Genomic DNA, 16,049 nt, shown 5'->3' with positions numbered 1-16,049 from the left:
TGTGACGGGGGCGGTTTGGAGGGAGACAGCCACTGAGTCACTAAAACCGTGGTTCCTGAGCCCCTTGGAGAAAGGGGGTTGGCCTGGAACCCAAAGCACACATGGAATCACAGTTGGTCACCTGTGCACATGGCGTCACACACCAGTTTGCAAACACACAATCAGAATGCCACATGTACCCAGATCTGCCACAGTTGCACCCAATCACAATTGGGCACTATGCTTGCAGACTCTCCCCTCCCTGCTATCTCACCCTCCCTGGCTTGACTGCCCTCCTCCTGCCCCACAACTTTACCAGTCTGACTGGTGGCTAGTCTGCGCCCCAACCATCAGATTTCATCCACGGAGGCTTCTAGTTCTGCCATGTGAAGATCCGAATAGTCAAAATAATTGAGCACAGCATCAGGATAAGACAGAGGCCCAGCAGCAGCCACTGTCCTCGGGCAGCCTGGTGGGGCTCCATGGGTACACACAGGAAGTTGGTGTTGCCTGTCTCAGTGTTGTCTGAAGAGTCTTTGTTCGCTGACTGTTTTTCCATGATGAATAGCCTGGAGGCCAACCCCAGGATCATCAGGAACATGATAATGCATAGGATCAGCAGCACCCACTGCCCGGACCTGGCTGTCTTAGGCTCCAATTCCATGCTCAGGAATGCCGCTTTAGGTTTTCTTCTTTCTGTGGAAGACAAGATGGTCTCACAGAGAAGATGAGTCTGAGGAGGGGAACTTGGGGCCCCCTGTGGCTGTCGGGGAAGATCTGACAGCCACTGACCTTCTCTCTTCTCAGGTCACAAGTAAGGGCATTGCCCCAGAAGGAGGATGAGAAAGAAGAATAGAAGGAAGAGAAGGAGAAGGTGGATGTGGGTAGGGCAACATACCCCATGGAGCTCAGTCAGGAGGTAAGGTGTTAACCCTCTACTCAGATGCCAGCCTGACAGTCTAGCTGGCTTGTGTGCCAGGAAGCAACTGAGTTTGGGGCTGGGAAAACTGAGTTTTGTGGTCATGGCTGAGGCTGCACCAGGTCTGGTACAAAGAGGGCCTCCCAGCAGCACTGCTGGGCTGGCTCAAGCCAGGCTGTAGATGTTAAGGTTAGAGTAGGGGCTGTCCCAGGGCAGGGCAGTGTGGGGCCTCAGGCTGCACCAGAGTTGGGAGAAGGGTCAGATTATCCAACCTGGGAAGGAACAGCTGAAGTCTGGCCAGCCCAGGATTTCCCCCTGCTGCACATTCTCGGTCACCAGCCAGTTCAGCAGTGGCTTGAAGTAGCTCAGGAGGGCCTCCGAAGACATCTTGGACTTCCCAGTCAGCTCCTTTAGGACCTGTGGCCAGGGCTTGCTTGAGCCCACCTTCAGGACATCCCTGGGGGCGTGAGGACAACTGTGAGGCCATGTGAGGGTGTCAGCAGGTGTTCCTCAGTAAACTTAACCCTGGCCCCAGGACTTTGCCAGCCGGAGTCTACCCATAGAGCTCAGCATAGTGGGTATGACCACCAGCTTTGAAATAAAACTCAGGTGAGTTTGAATCTCAATTCTGTCACTAATTAGCTGTGGGTTCTTGGGTAGGTAACCTAACCTGTCTGAGCCTCAGTTTTCACATCCATAAAATGGAGATAATAATAGTATCTGTTGGGTGCAGAGCAGGCTGAACTGTGTTGTCTGCTGGGCAGGCTGAACAGATGTTGGCTGCAAGATAGCCCACACACTCAAATCCCCCTCTATCTGGTCCTTTATCACCTGTTTGCCTCAAGTCTGAACATTCAACCCTGCTTAAGGCTGAACACTTAACCCCCCCTTGGGCCATCAAGGCAGCTTGCAGACCCAGAGGCCCCATTAGATTTGGGCTATAAAAACTCCCTCCTGCCAGGCCCCCCTCTCTCTTGCTCTTTCTCTCTTGCTCTTTATCTTTCTTACACACGCTCTCTGTCTCTCTTTTGCTCTTGCTCTCTCCCTGTTCATCTCTTCTCTTTTCTCTCTCTTTCTTTCCTTCTTTCCTTTCTCTTTGTTGCACTGCTGCAATAAAGATCTTTTGGTTGCTCCGAGTGTTGTGGTCACTTTCCTTTCAGTATCTACCTCACAGTGTTGCTGCAATGCCTAGAGGCAATAAATAGAAGCAATGATTGCTGCTGCTGCTGTTTATCAGCACTAATGCTCATTGTTATTCTCCTGGACTCAAATAGTCATGAAGTCTGAGCTACTGTTCCCTGTGGGGTGACCAGGGATAGTAGGTAGAGGCAGCTTTTCAGCTTTCTGATCTCACAGGTAGGGTCTGGGAGAATTCAAGAGCTCATGAGCAGGAAGGGTCTCTGTGTGCCACCTGCAGTACTGCACAAATGTCAGCTCTGTCTTCAGGCACACCCAGTACGTGGTGGCAGGTGGTAGAGCCTTCAGCTTGGCACACTGTCCTCACGGTGGGGGGTACAGGGTGTGCTGAAGCCAGGTTTCCCGGCTCCCAACCCCAGGCTCCCTGCAGAGCAGCAGTGGGTAGATGTTGGTCCTTTTTAACCTGTTGGTCCCTGATCTGACCAGGAAAGAAGTGGGGTCTGGGGGCCCAGAGGTCACCATGTTCTAAACCCAGAAGTGCTTACTTATGGGCCACAGAACCTCAGGAACACAACTTAAAACCTCTCTCAGCCTCAGTTCCTCATCAGTAAAATGAGCCCCATGAGTACCCGCCCTTCATCGCAGTGAGGAGTACACCAGATAGTGATGAAGGAGGACTTTGTAGCCTGCAAACATATCACACATCTCTTAATAAGCAACTGGGAAGGAATGAGGGGGAAAGTAAAAGTCAGCATATTCTTGGCTGAAATCACTGGAGAAGAGTGTAGTTAGGAATACAGAGAAATGAAGGTAAAGAGTTACCAAGATTGAAAGAAAAGAAATAAAAAGCAAAAAACAAAACAAAACAAAACAAAAAAAACTTGGTGAGAGGAGTATATTAGACGCCAGATCCTGGGTAAAAGGAAGAAGCTGATGGGAGAACTTCATCCACTGAGAATCTGCTTACTTTTTTTTTCTTTTTTGGGGGTACCAGGAATTGAATCAGGGGCACTCGACCACTGAGCCACATTCCCCAGTCCTACTTTGTATTTGATTTAGAGACAGGGTCTCACTGAGTTGCTTAGCACCTCACTTTTGCTGAGGCGGATTTTGAACTCGTGATCCTCCTGCCTCAGCCTCCTGAGCCACTGGGATTACAGGCATGTGTCACCGTGCCCAACAAGAGTCTGCTTACTTAAAAACAGCTCTTCAGCCTGTGAGGAAAAAGTCTGTGACCCACCAGTGGCCCATGTGGGCTGCACAGAGGACAGAGGGCTATAAAGCTGGCAGATGGGCATTTCTTGGAACGCCCAACTACAAAGTAACAGCAGCGTATCCATGGACAAGGTCAGGCCTACCGTGGCAGGGTGCAGGAGGTAGGCAGACTTTGGGAACTTAGATGGGGTCCACTTGGATCCTCCATTCCCAAAAGAACAAGACTGGAGCCTGGTTCAGGGGATTTACACATAGGAAGTAGCAAAATCAAATTGTAAGCTACTTGAAGCAAGCTGGTATGGTGGCGTGCACCTTAATTTCCAGCTACTCAAGAGGCTGAGGCGGGAGAATTGCCTGAGCCAAGCAGTTCAAGACCAACCTGGGCAACATAGTGAAAAAAGGAAAAAAAGGTGTTTGGCAAGAGTAGCCCAGAATCTCTTCTTCTCTCCACCCCTCTGTGAAACTGAGGGAAAACCCGAATAAAACCTCTAGACTTAACCCACTTCTCCTCTTTGCTAACCTCAGTCACCTTTCCCCATGTGTCCTCAGGGAGGCAGATTTGAGACATGGGTCTCCTTTCTCACACTTGATGCACTGTGAATAAACTCTTTCTAATTTGCCAAATTACTCATTTCAGTGATTGGCATAATGTACTTCACCCAATAACACCTGCTTGCCACGCCCCACATCCCTGCAAAACCCTCACCTCCTCTGTCCCCTGCAGAGCCCACTGTCCAGAAAATGGTGTTCCAAGTCCTACACCTGGATTCAGGTCTTCCCAGAACAGGGATCTGGGCGGTGATGCAGGAGGACTGGCGATCAACAGTGAGAGACTGGCCACATGGAGTGGAGCCTAGTGCACCCTGGGAGCCCTGTGCACCGGGGTGGGGCAGAGGAGGGAAATGGTGAGAATGCCTGAAGCCAAACGTCCCACCAAGCAGGTGGGATAAAGAGGGGTGATTAAAAGTGAGCTGATGTAAACTGGGCACAGGGGTGCACGCCTGTCATCCCAGTACCTCAGGAGGCTGAGGCAGGTGGATGTCAAGTTCCAGCCCTGTCTCAGCAACTTAGCAAAACCTTGTCTCAAAATTAAAAAAAAAAAAAAAAGTAAAAATGGCTGGGATGTAGCTCAGTAGTAAAGCACCCCTGGGTTCAAGCCCCAGTACCAAAAATAGGAAGTCAAAGTAAAGAAAACAGGTCTGTTACTTCTTGCACACTACATTTGGGTACAGAGATCCCTTCTTGGTCCCCTGGAAGACCTCCTAAGCCTCTTTGCATGTCCACCAAGGCCTTTCCTATTGCTGTAGCCCCTTCCTAATATTTTGGAATTTATTAATTTCATCCATTGCCCTTTGCTGAGTGCAAGGCTGCTGGTTGGCACTGGCACAAGTAAACATTTGCTAAATGAATACATGGTGGGCAGCCAGAGACGTAAATGCAGATGACAGAGGTGCCTTATGTTCAACACATTCAGAAATGCGAAAAGCTAGGCCATCAGCCAAAACAAACCCCTGTGGTATGAAAGGGTGGGGGATGGTAGTCATGGAAAGTACAGCTCAAGGTCCAGGGGACCAGTCCTGCAACACATCTGGCCTGATGATCACAGACAAAGTTCATGGTGGAATCACAAATATGCTCATTAAATATGCAAAGGATACCAAATTATGTGGGGTTGCTAATCCTCTGGGAGATAGGAATAAAACTTCAGGTGACCTTTACCAATTATCAGAATGAACACATTAAAATCAGTAGAAATCAAGAGGAAAAAGACCAGGGCAGCCGGTGGACTCTGCATCTCAGTGGTTGGGGTGTTGATCTTAGAACCATTAGACCTGGGCCAAATCTCTCCAGAAGGGCCTGTGTCTTTGGATAGAAGAAATGGTGTGAAAGACCTTGTGTTTTGGAGTAGTTCTGGCTTCAAAGCATGACTTTGCTTCTTGCTATATCGAATGGCACACAATCATGTCACCTCTCTGACCTTCTGTTTCATAGTTTGTAAAAGGTGGATGGATAATAATGTCCATTTTATAAAAATAAGAGTAACTAACATGATGCATGGTAAGAACACTCATCAAAGAGCCTGGACCATTGCAAGAATGTTCTGCATTTTCAATTTAGGCCCCGAAACCCCTCCAAGTTTGCTTCAGGACCGAAAACAAACAAACAACCAAACAAACAACAACAACAACAACAACAACAAACTCATGCCACAGAGGCAGGAATGAAAAGGCTGAGCTAAATAGCAAGTGTAGGGAGAAAAGACCGGGGGATCCAAGTGGACCACAGGCTGATCAGAAGCAAGCCAAGAGACTGGTGCGAAAGCAACTTGGATTAGTCTAGGAACTGGACGAGTACTTCATGGAAAGGTGGGAAGAGCAGAGTGCATCCACTGTTGCCTCAAATGCTGCTGAGGGGACAATTGGGCACTGCAAAAGGGACGAGTAAGGAGATTCAGGTAGAAAATAAAAGGACAAGACAGGGCTCCAGCACTGGCTCTCTTCCTGGGACACTGGTGTCATGCATGTGCTCATGTGTATGTGCATGCACAAGTGTTAGCCAGAGGGGCTAAATAGCATGTTTGGCCACAGGAGGATAAACAAGAGGAAATGGGCTTCAATTAAAGTAGGACAGACTGCAGTCTGATACAAGGAAGAATTTTCACTAGAATGTCCACCCAGTGAAGCTCTGCCTAGGGAACCCAGGGTGGCCAGCGGAGACGAGAGAGCCTGGAGCGGGACTCCCTGTGAGGAAGATGGAGAGTAGAGGACAAATGAGGGAGGCGGGCACTCACCCTAGGATCTTCCCAGCCATCTTGGAGTTATAGATGCTACACTGGTGCAGTGGTCCCATGTGGCCTGCGGCCTTGCACAAGGCTTCGTGGAACTGGAACTGAAGCACTAGGCTGATGAAGTACCTGGAATGTGAGGGCAGGCTGGGAAGTGGGGTCAAGCGGGGGAGTCCAGGACCACATGGGGCCTGGCAGCTCTGACACACAGTGGCCCTTGTCAGCAGTCACCACCTTGGACAGGCCCTATAAGATTGGAGGCTCTCCTTCTCGACCTTCCTGACAACCACCCCAACCCTCACCTCCCTCTTCTTCCCCTCCTCTAGGGGACAGCAGGGATGGTGTAGAATATTCCCATTAACTCTGCCCTTCATACAGGATCTGATGGGAAAGTTCAAAGGATCCCAGGGCACAGCCCTAAGAAGCCTGTGCCATCTGAAGGGAAGAGGTGGACAGGGCTGCAGGAGATGTTTGAACCTGGAGATGCTGGGTGGAGTCACCATGACCCTCAAATCTCATCTCCCAGAGCTGGTACTGCTGATAGCACCCAGGCCCTTACCCTATGTAAGGCATGCTGGCAGAAATGTGGAACTTGGCACCCGGGTCAAAGTCATCCTCTGACCGAGGAATAGGGGGGCATAGGCCCTGGTACTTCAACCTGGTAGGAGAAAGACAGAGGCTTGCTCATGGTACCTGGAAGGTTCTCAGAGCCTTTTCTTCAAAGCATTTGTATGTCCATCAAAACTGGACCAGGCTGGCCAATGTGTCTTCATTCATTGAGTGAAAATACGTGAGATTGGGAATCAATCGGGTCTCTCTGGGGAGGTGTTATCAAGAGAACAAGTAAGGTCAAGTTCCTGCTTGTATCCGTCTCCATCCTGGTGATGGGAGGCGGTGGATTACAGACCGGGAAACAGGCCGTTTCATCTGGTAAGTAGTGCAAGAAGAAAACAGAAACCCCTGCGGTGTGGTATTACTAGTGTTCCCATTCTACAAATGAGGAAACCAAGGCTTAGAGATGAGGAATTGACTGCAGGACCTCAGTAGTCACTGGGAAGAGCTGCAGGCTCACACCAACCTGTGTTCACCAGACTTGAGCCAGTCAATCCGGGGCCTGGAGGATGTGGAGATGCCCTGGTCATGGGCATTTATTATTGAATCAAATGATGTGCCTGACTGGGGCAGGCTCCTTTGGCAGCCTGAGGATGCTAAGCCCCTGGCAGGTGTGCGTGTTGTCCGGGTGGTAGGCCGGCCTCTCCCCAGTGGAAACGATTTCCTGAAAGGAAATGCTCAGGTCCATAATCCCCTCTTCTGGCCTCACTGTAGGAAGGGGAAGGGAGAGAGGTTCAGGGGCCTGCCTGGTGGTCAGTGCTCTGTTCTCAGAGAACCGCAGCTTCCCAGCCACCCCGGAAGCAGGTGGGACCACCGCTGGGGTCCTCGTTTTCACAGATGAGATTAAAGCCTACACTTTCTCAGTGCTGGTGACAGATTGAGGTGACAGAATGAGGTCTTGTGGTCGCCCATGCTGGCTCCACCCACTACATCATGGATACATTTATCTGATGACAGCAAACAGTCCACCCTGCCCTGGGGCTTCCCGGGCCCTTAGGGCACCAAAGTTGCACCCTTCATTCTGCTTCCAAAAGAGAGGCCAGCAGCACCCTCTGGCAGTGGTGAGGACCCCTATTCAGGGGTGAGGATGGAGCGGAGAGCCCAGCACCACTGCCTTCCCTACCTGAAGTTCCACCACTCCTGGTTGTAGATGTCCTTTTGGATGGTGCCATCAAAGATCTTCCAACGAAACCTATCTATCATGTAGCCGAAGGGGATGAAGGCGATCTTGTCCAGAGCAATGCCCATTAGGAAGTTGACCTCCTCCTCTGGGGACAGGGAAAAGGTGATCAGACAGTGGCTCCTGGACTCTCTCTCTTCCTTTAGCCTTATCTGGACACCTCTGTCCCCCAGATTCAGGCTGCCCTCCTTCTTTCTCCTTGGTCCCCAGCACCTGAGTCCTGATGTTGCTGGCTGAGCAGGCCTCTATTAAGCAGATGCTGATAGGAAGAGGCTGAGAGGGTGACCATTGACCCCACCGCCTCTCCAAAGGCAGGATTGGCGCCTTCTCGGAAGAGGATGGAGAGGTTCTTGTACTGTAAGAAGTACTGCATATGGCCCATCTGGTGGAAGATGGACAGCAGATCTTTTATGTTCACTTCGGTGCACTTCTTTACCCTAGGATGAAAGGGCAGAGGTCAAGGGGCGTGGGATGCTCTGGACAGAACAGGAGGCTTCTCCATTCAGGCTCTTATTAAAGGAATGGGGTGGATGGGCAGGAGATCAGAAGGACCTTGACTTCTGTCTTTTCCTCTCCAGGTCCCATATCCAACCAGTGACCAAGGTGGTTGCTTTCATATCCATCTCCCCTTCTGTGCTCCCACATCTCATTCCCCCTCCCTGTCCCATCTCTTCCATTGCCCACTCCTCGCCCAGGCTGCCTGCGACAGGCCGATGTGGGCAGTGGGACAGTACAGGTTGGGCTGTGGTGCTGACTGCAGGCCGTGCTGGTGGCGGGCACCTGAAGTCTTTGCCATTGTAGAAGTCCCAGGCAGAGGTTTGGCACTCCACTTCCCGCCCATCGGGTGGTCTCTCCAACATGGACTTTTTCCAGAAATCAGGTGGGGTGGCCAGCATCCCCAAGGAGGTAAAAAATTTTTCAGCCTCTTCAAACATTTTCCCAGGCTTCCAGCGCTGTGGGGAAGAGGGTACGTGGGCACTGCCCTATTTGCTCAGGGGTGCTGGAGGGTGGGCACACCCACAGGCCAAGAACTGACCTGGCCTTTCATGATCTTCGTGATGTCCTCCGGGGGTTTCTTGGGGAAGGGCAAGACCAGGTCTAGGATGTTGACCCATGACTGAGCCCACATGTTCCCTGGAAGGGGAGTGGAGGTGCTAAGAGAAGGGGACAGTGGTCTCCCTGCTTATTGAGCGCCTGCCTCTGCCACCGGCTGGGCCTTTACCTAGCAGGTGAGCAGGGATGGGCCCCCTCACGTCGATGATATCGGGCCCGTAGTGGCGGTGCAGGGAGCGGCGCACGTAGGCGTGCAGGTTCAGATAGAGCGGCTGCAGCTCCTGGAAGAGCCGCTCCAGGTCTTGCTCCAGGGTCTCATCCTCATACTTGGAGCGCCACAAAGCCCCCATGTCTTTGTAGCCTGGAACAGGAGAGGGGACCCACCAGGTGCTCACTACCCTTCCACCCTGGCCTGGAGAGGCCGGACACCCCACTGCCTTCCAGGGAAGCCACTCAACCTTGGAGTCTTCATCTGCAAAATGAAAACACTACCTCCCAAGGCCACTGTGCACGTTGTCAGACCAAAGACGAAAAGTATCGAGTGAAGCCCACAACGTGAGCTCCAAGTCATGCCTGCTAGATCCTGTCTTCTCTCACCCTGCCTGAAGCCCCCTTAACCGTAGCCCAGTGACCACGTGGGTTTATTTCAGATCCTCCAAAATGCCAGCTCCCTCCCCATGGGAACTTCTGCCTGGGATGCTCTTTTGCCCTGGCTTGTGTGGCTCTTGCCCATCTTTCTGTGTGAACATCAGAGAGACCTTCTCTGACCACATATCTGGAGCTAGCATCTCCTCATTCCCTCCCTGGGCAGTTCCTTCCTCTGCGACACCATCCCAAGTGGTACCAGACATGAGTGTTCAATTGAACACAATCACCTCCCCACCAGGGCCATCTGTTTATCTTTACCCACGTGGTTTGAGAACTTCTGCAGTACCCAGCACACATTAGGTGCTTTACCAATATTTGGGAAGCCCAGCTCCAGAGCCAGTGGTGACCCTCTCTGGGCCTCTGCAGACTCAGCTTTGTCCCTTCCTGAGTGTTGCCCTGGGACTGGTCCAACCTGCTCACCGTTGAGCCGCGCGGCCTTGTTGCTGAGGATTACGTAGTGCTCGAAGATGGGACGAAGCTGGCGACCCACAGCATCCCGCCAGCCTTGCCAGGCCCACAGCAGCTCCTTCTGGTCCCTGGAGTTGGCCATGATTTCTTGGAGGTCTGGGCCCAGAAAAGGAGCTGTGTGGGACCCCGTGTACCTTCCTCTGCCCTCAGCCTCCCTGGGTGCCAGTCTCTGACCAAAAGAACACAGTTTGGGGTGGGAGGCCCATTGAAGGGGCAGGGTTGGGTGCTTACCAGGCTCCAGGGGTAGGCAGGGCCCCTCATCCAGGCACACCTGGGCCATGTTGTATGCCGTCTCCATGTAGGCGAGAAGCTTGTTGTACTGGGGGGGCAGGTGTCACCCAGGGCAGGCCTGTGCCCTTGGGCCCACTCCCAGCACTACCCCCACCAGCCAGGAGAAGTGGGCCTGCCTGAAGCTCCCACCTCCAGAGGAAGTTCTGGTCCCCGCCAACCCCCTCCTGCCCCAGACACGCTGGTTCCCCCACCAGGCCTGACCCACCCACCCCTGGGGTGGGGGAGCATGTGCCTGGAGGCCTGGGGCTCTATCCATCACCTCCCAGAGCTCGGCCTTGGGCAAGGCTGCCTTGCCTATGTCCAGCAGCTTACTCAGCATGCGCTTCACAGCCCGGTCCTGGAACTGGGCGATCTTAAACAGGCGGGCCCGGCTGCCGAAGTACACCATGACCTGGGACCTCTCCAACTCCTTGTGCAGCTGGAAAGAGCGTCACTGTGTTTGTCGTGTCAGGTCAGGGGAAGGTGTAAGTATCCCATGTCGAGCCCCAGGGCCACAGCACCCCAACCCCCTCCCAAAGCCCACTTTAATGGTCTAGAAATAGTGAAGATTTGCTAAGAGGAAGAGGGAGAAAGCCTGGATCCCTAGAAGCAAGAAGGTAAGATTTACAAGTGAAAAGAAGCCACAGATTCTTATGCAGAGAAAGTCTAGGCCACCAAGGGGCCTGGAGTTTGCAATTAGCTTTAACATGTGCTTTGGGGTTTCCCTCTTTCCTCTAGCTCTGGAAAGGGGGCAGGAAGTAGGGTCCCCAACCTCCCAAGACCCCTGAGAAGAGCAAGAGGATTCAGAAGGACTGGGGGGAGGTGGTACCACACCATATCCTCCCGATTTTTCTTGGTGATGTTGGTGACATAGTTCCAAGCAGCCTCCATGAACTGGTTCAACACAACCTGGGCTGTTTGCTCATAAAACTGCAGGAACAGCTTTGCCTCAGTCTCGTTGTAGAACTCATCTGCAGGGAAGGGGATGGGCATCATGTGGTCTGGGGAGGCCTGCCCCTGCCCAGTCCCCTTCTCTGGTCCCACGCTCCTTCAGGTCCCAGCCGCACCTAAGCTTTGATCACCCACAGTCATGAGCCATGGCAAGAGCTGTCCGTAACAGAGGAGCACAGTAGGTAAGGTCCAGGGCGAGTCCATCTTGTTCCCATGACCAAGAGAACAGCAGAGCTGGAGGAGGCTATGGGCCAGTCACGAGCCAGCTCCATATTGTGACATCAGGGGCCACAGGGTCAGCCATGGAATGTTAGAACTGGAAATTCCCCGCCTGCCTTCTGGTGCAACTGTCCCCATTTTATAGATGAGGAGAAACTGAGGTCTAGAACAGTCGAACCATATGACCTGGTTCACCTGGCCAGCTGATGGCAGAGCCAAGAGGAGAACACGGGACTCTGGAGTTTGAACTTGTTACTCTACTTAGTCACTTCATCCCTGGGCATTGACCAGGAATTGATGAGATCCCTCCTGAGTAGGTGAGTGGGATGATGGATGGAGGGAGGGAGGGAGGGAGGGATGATGGATGGAGGGAGGGAGGGAGGGAGGGATGATGGATGGAGGGAGGGAGGGAGGGAGGGATGATGGATAGATGGATGGAAGTGACATAAGAGACTGCACCTCTTATGTTCACATTTGGAGCCTTTATGTCTCTCATGGGACATGGGACCATCCCTAGGCTGTGTAGGACCCTTCCTACCTGCGTCTATAGGGAGAGTCTGACGCTGAGTGTGCAGCCAGCATAGGCATAGGAGGTGGAGGACCGTGTGAGGTGTGCAGAGGGGTGACCAGCGACTTCATTCAAGGTGTGTGTCTGTGAGTACCTGAGCCTGATTTCAGCACCAACCACAGCACTCAGCAATTTGATGGCCCTTGGTGACTCCCCAGTACACTGACACATATAGTGTGGGGAGACCCACCTCACCTGCCCCACCTCAGAATTCCTTCCTCAGACTCACTCCCCTTTACTCACAGAACCCTCGATTCTGTGTCCCCTTTAGTCACCTCAGCTCAGGACCACCCACCCCTTCACATAGGTCAACACCATGGCCACAAAAACTGACCAGAGAGTTAAAAAAAAAAAAAGCACAACACACATGCGCACACACAGACACAGAAAGAAAAAAAAATCAGTGACACTTCTAGCTAAACTGATCAACTGAGGTCACAGGAAAGTCCCTCCTCCTGATTCAAGCACATAGCTATGCCTGATAAAGCACAGTATTTTGAAAATGAAGAAAGTAGAGCTTAGCTGGAAACTAAGAAAGAAGACTCGGATGCTGGAGGTGGCAGTGAGTGGGGGTGAAGCCCTGCAACCAGGGGGAGGGTCCGCAGCCTTGCTGTCTGCACCTGCTGGTCACCTCCTGGGGGGTGGAAGCCTCACTTCCATGGAGCTGGGAGGTAAGTTCTGACTCTCTTTCTAAGGGGACCGGCAAGAAGCAGGTGTGCGCATGAAATCTTGCCGGAAGCCTTTTCTAACTCAGTGAGGGTGGCTCATAGGTCAAGTTTATTGTTGACTAGAGGAGAAAATCTGGTGCCAGGAGGGACTGTAACAACGTGCACAAGTACTGTCCAAGTGCTGGGCACCATTAGGGGCTTTCAGTATCAAAATCCTCAACAAACCCATGAAGTGGGTACATGGTCAACGTCCTGTTTCACACGCATAGAGAGGCTGAGAAACATGCTCACAGTCACACAAATTAGCAAAGTGTGGAGGGGAAGCTCAAATCCAAATTGTCCGGCTCCAGAGCCTGGGTTAAACTTCAGACACGGTGAATGGAGCAGGCCACACGGAGGAAGGACAGGACTCAGCAATCTGAAAGGGACTTAAAATACAGGTCTCTATGCCAAATACAATAACTAAAGAAGCCTCTAAGGCCAAAACAAAAAAGCAAACGCTATAAAATTTTTTTTTAGAAGAAAACATTGGAGAAATGTTTAATGACATTGGATTTGGCAATGATTTCTTGGTTACGACACCAAAAGCCCGGTAACAACAACAAACACAGACAAATTCAACTTCATTAAAATTAAAAAACCTTTGTGCATCCAAGGACCTCATCAACAGGCAGCCCACACAATTGGAGAAAATATTTGCAAATCCAAATCTGATAAGGGATTAATATTCAGGACATGCACTCAGCAATCCTCTAACTCAACATCCAAAGAAGGGAGAAGGATTTGAGTAGACATCTCTCTCAAGAGGATATGCAAAGAGATCATAAGCACAGCAAAAAATAATCAGCAACATTAATCATTAGGGAAATGCAAACCAAAGCCCCTTCACACCCATTAGGATGGCTATTATCAAAAAACCCAGAGAAGTGTTTGCAAGGATGTAGAGAAATGGGAGCTCTGTGGGAATGAAGACAGGTGTAGTGACTGTGGAAAATAGTGTGGAAGTTCCTTTAAAAATCAAGCATAAGGGGCTGGGGATGTGGCTCAAGTGGTAGCACGCTCACCTAGCATGCGTGAGGCACTGGGTTCGATTCTCAGCACCACATTAAAAAAATGAACAAAATAAAGAAAATACATATAAAAAAATCAAGCATAAAATTACCTTCTGTTCCAGAAATTCCACTTCGAGGTATCTACACAAAAGAAATGGAGGTAGGGGCTTCAGTGTTCATAACAGGATTATTCACATTAGCCTTTGGAAGCCCAAATGTTCATCGACAGATAAATAGATAAATAAAATGGGGTGTATACATACAGTGGAATATTATTCAGAATATTATCTGATACACGCTCCAACATGGATGAGCCTTGAAAATATGCTGAGTAAAAACTTGGAATGGAACCACCATTTGATCCAGTTATCCCACTTCTCAGTTTATACACAAAGGACTTAAAATTAGCATACTACAGTGACACAGCCACATCAATGTTTATACAGCTTAATTCACAATAGCTAAGCTATGGAACCAACCTATGTGCCCTTCAACAAATGAATGGATAAAGAAATTGTGGTATATACACAATGGAATATTATCAGCCATAAAGAAGAAAGAAGAATGAAATTATGGTATTTGTAGGTAAATGGATGGAACTGGAGACTATTGTGCTAAGTAAAATAATCCAATCCCCAAATTCCAAAGGCTGAATGTTCTCTCTGATAAGCCGATGCTTTCTTACAATAGGTGGGGGGCAGGGGAGCAGAGGGTGGGAGGGAGATTCATGGGACTGGATGGGAGGGTCTTGGGGGAAGGGAATGAGAAAGTAGAATGAGTGGACAAAACCTCTATGTTCATATATGAATACACAACCAATGTGACTCCACAGCACGTACAACCACAAGAATGGGAAGTTATACTCCGTGTATGTATGATGTGTCAAAATACATTCTACTGTCATGTATAACTAAAAAGAACAAATAAAAAAAACATGTGGGGGGGTAGGGAAGAATGAAGGAACTTTGCATTGTGCAGAGGGGAGTGAGGGGAGGGTGGGGGTGTGGGGATGGGAAGGATCGTGGAATGAGACAGACATTATTACCCTATATACATGTATGATTACACTGCTGGAGTCACTCTGCTGCATGTACAGCCAGAGGAATGAGAAATTGTGCTCCATTTGTGCACAATGTGTCAAAATGCATTCTACTGCCCTGTATAACTAATTAGAACAAATTAAAACATTAAAAAAAAAAAACATGCTGAGTGAAATAAGCCAGACCTCAAAGGATAAAGTTTGTGTGATTCCACTTACATGAGGTATCTAAAAGAGTCAAATTCATAGAGACGGAAATTAGAACCGTGGTTACTAGGGGCTGGAGCAGAGGACAATGGAGAGTTACTGTTGAATGGGACAGAGTTTCAGTTTGGGAAGTTTAAAAAATTCTGGAGCCAGGCACAGTGGTGCATTCCTATAATCCCAGTGATTCCAGAGGCTGAGGCAGGAGGATTTCAAGTTTGAGGCCAGCCTCAGCAAGACGCTGTCTCAAAATAAAAAATAAAAAGGTCTGGAGATGTGACTTAGTGGTAAGGCACCCCTGGGTTCAATCCTCAGTACCACTGACACACTCACACACACACTCACACTCACACACACACACAAGATTCTGGAAATGGACGGTGGCTATGTAATAATGTGAATGTACTTGATACCATTGAATTTTATACTTTAAACATTTTTTAAATAGCTGGGCATGTTGGCACATGCCTGTAATTCCAGAGGCTCAGGAGACTGAGGTAGGAGGATCGCAAGTTCAAAGCCAGGCTCAACAATCTAGAGAGGCCCTAAGCAACTTAGTGAGACCCTGTCTCTAATAAAATATAAAAAGGGCCAGGGATGTGACTCAGTGGTTAGGTGCTTCTGGGTTCAATCCTTAGTTCCCCTGTCCCCCCCAAAAAAGGTTCAAATGAAACTGAGGTGTAGTTCAGAGAGAGAGAGAGAGAGAGAGAGAGAGAGAGAGAGAGAGAGAGACACTAGGGATCAAACCCAGGCCTTGGACATGCTAGGCAACTCCTTTACCACTGAGCTAAATCCCCAGCTCCCCACAAAAAATGACTAAAATGGTTAATTTTTATGCTATTTGTATTTCATCATAAGTTAAGACACAGGTCTTTAAAGGAGTTAAGCAGGATCTTTGAAGCCAAACTAAGCTTTTGTGAAAGCACAAAACCTCCTGTGAGGAGGATTCTGAACTGAGCACAGAGGTCAAGCAGGAGGCTGAGGAGGAGAATCGGGGTCTGGAGAGAGAGCCTGGGTAACCCCTGGGGCTCGCAGGTAAGAAAAACAGCAGAAGACGCAGAAGACAGCCACCGCAGATCAGA

General features: G+C 50.1%; 1 protein-coding gene across 1 annotated transcript; it reads right to left on the bottom strand.

The window, feature by feature from the left end:
• Positions 1–310: 310 nt before the first annotated feature.
• LOC124104257 (angiotensin-converting enzyme-like protein Ace3) lies at positions 311–11,421 on the bottom strand. The gene is given in 14 exon segments (XM_046461072.2): positions 311–675; positions 1,171–1,355; positions 6,042–6,164; positions 6,595–6,693; positions 7,771–7,915; positions 8,041–8,264; positions 8,608–8,780; positions 8,864–8,961; positions 9,050–9,241; positions 9,949–10,092; positions 10,228–10,315; positions 10,547–10,705; positions 11,101–11,237; positions 11,334–11,421. Coding segments are annotated over 14 exon segments (2,220 nt in total).
• Between the last annotated feature and the right edge of the window lie 4,628 nt (positions 11,422–16,049).

This window comes from Marmota monax, unplaced genomic scaffold (assembly GCF_021218885.2).
Source record: "Marmota monax isolate L192 unplaced genomic scaffold, Marmota_monax_Labrador192_F-V1.1 WCK01_AAM20220418_F8-fsc00319, whole genome shotgun sequence".
NCBI lineage: Eukaryota > Metazoa > Chordata > Mammalia > Rodentia > Sciuridae > Marmota > Marmota monax.
Note: the sequence above shows the minus strand (reverse complement) of the source record. Positions and strands in the feature narration are given on the sequence as shown.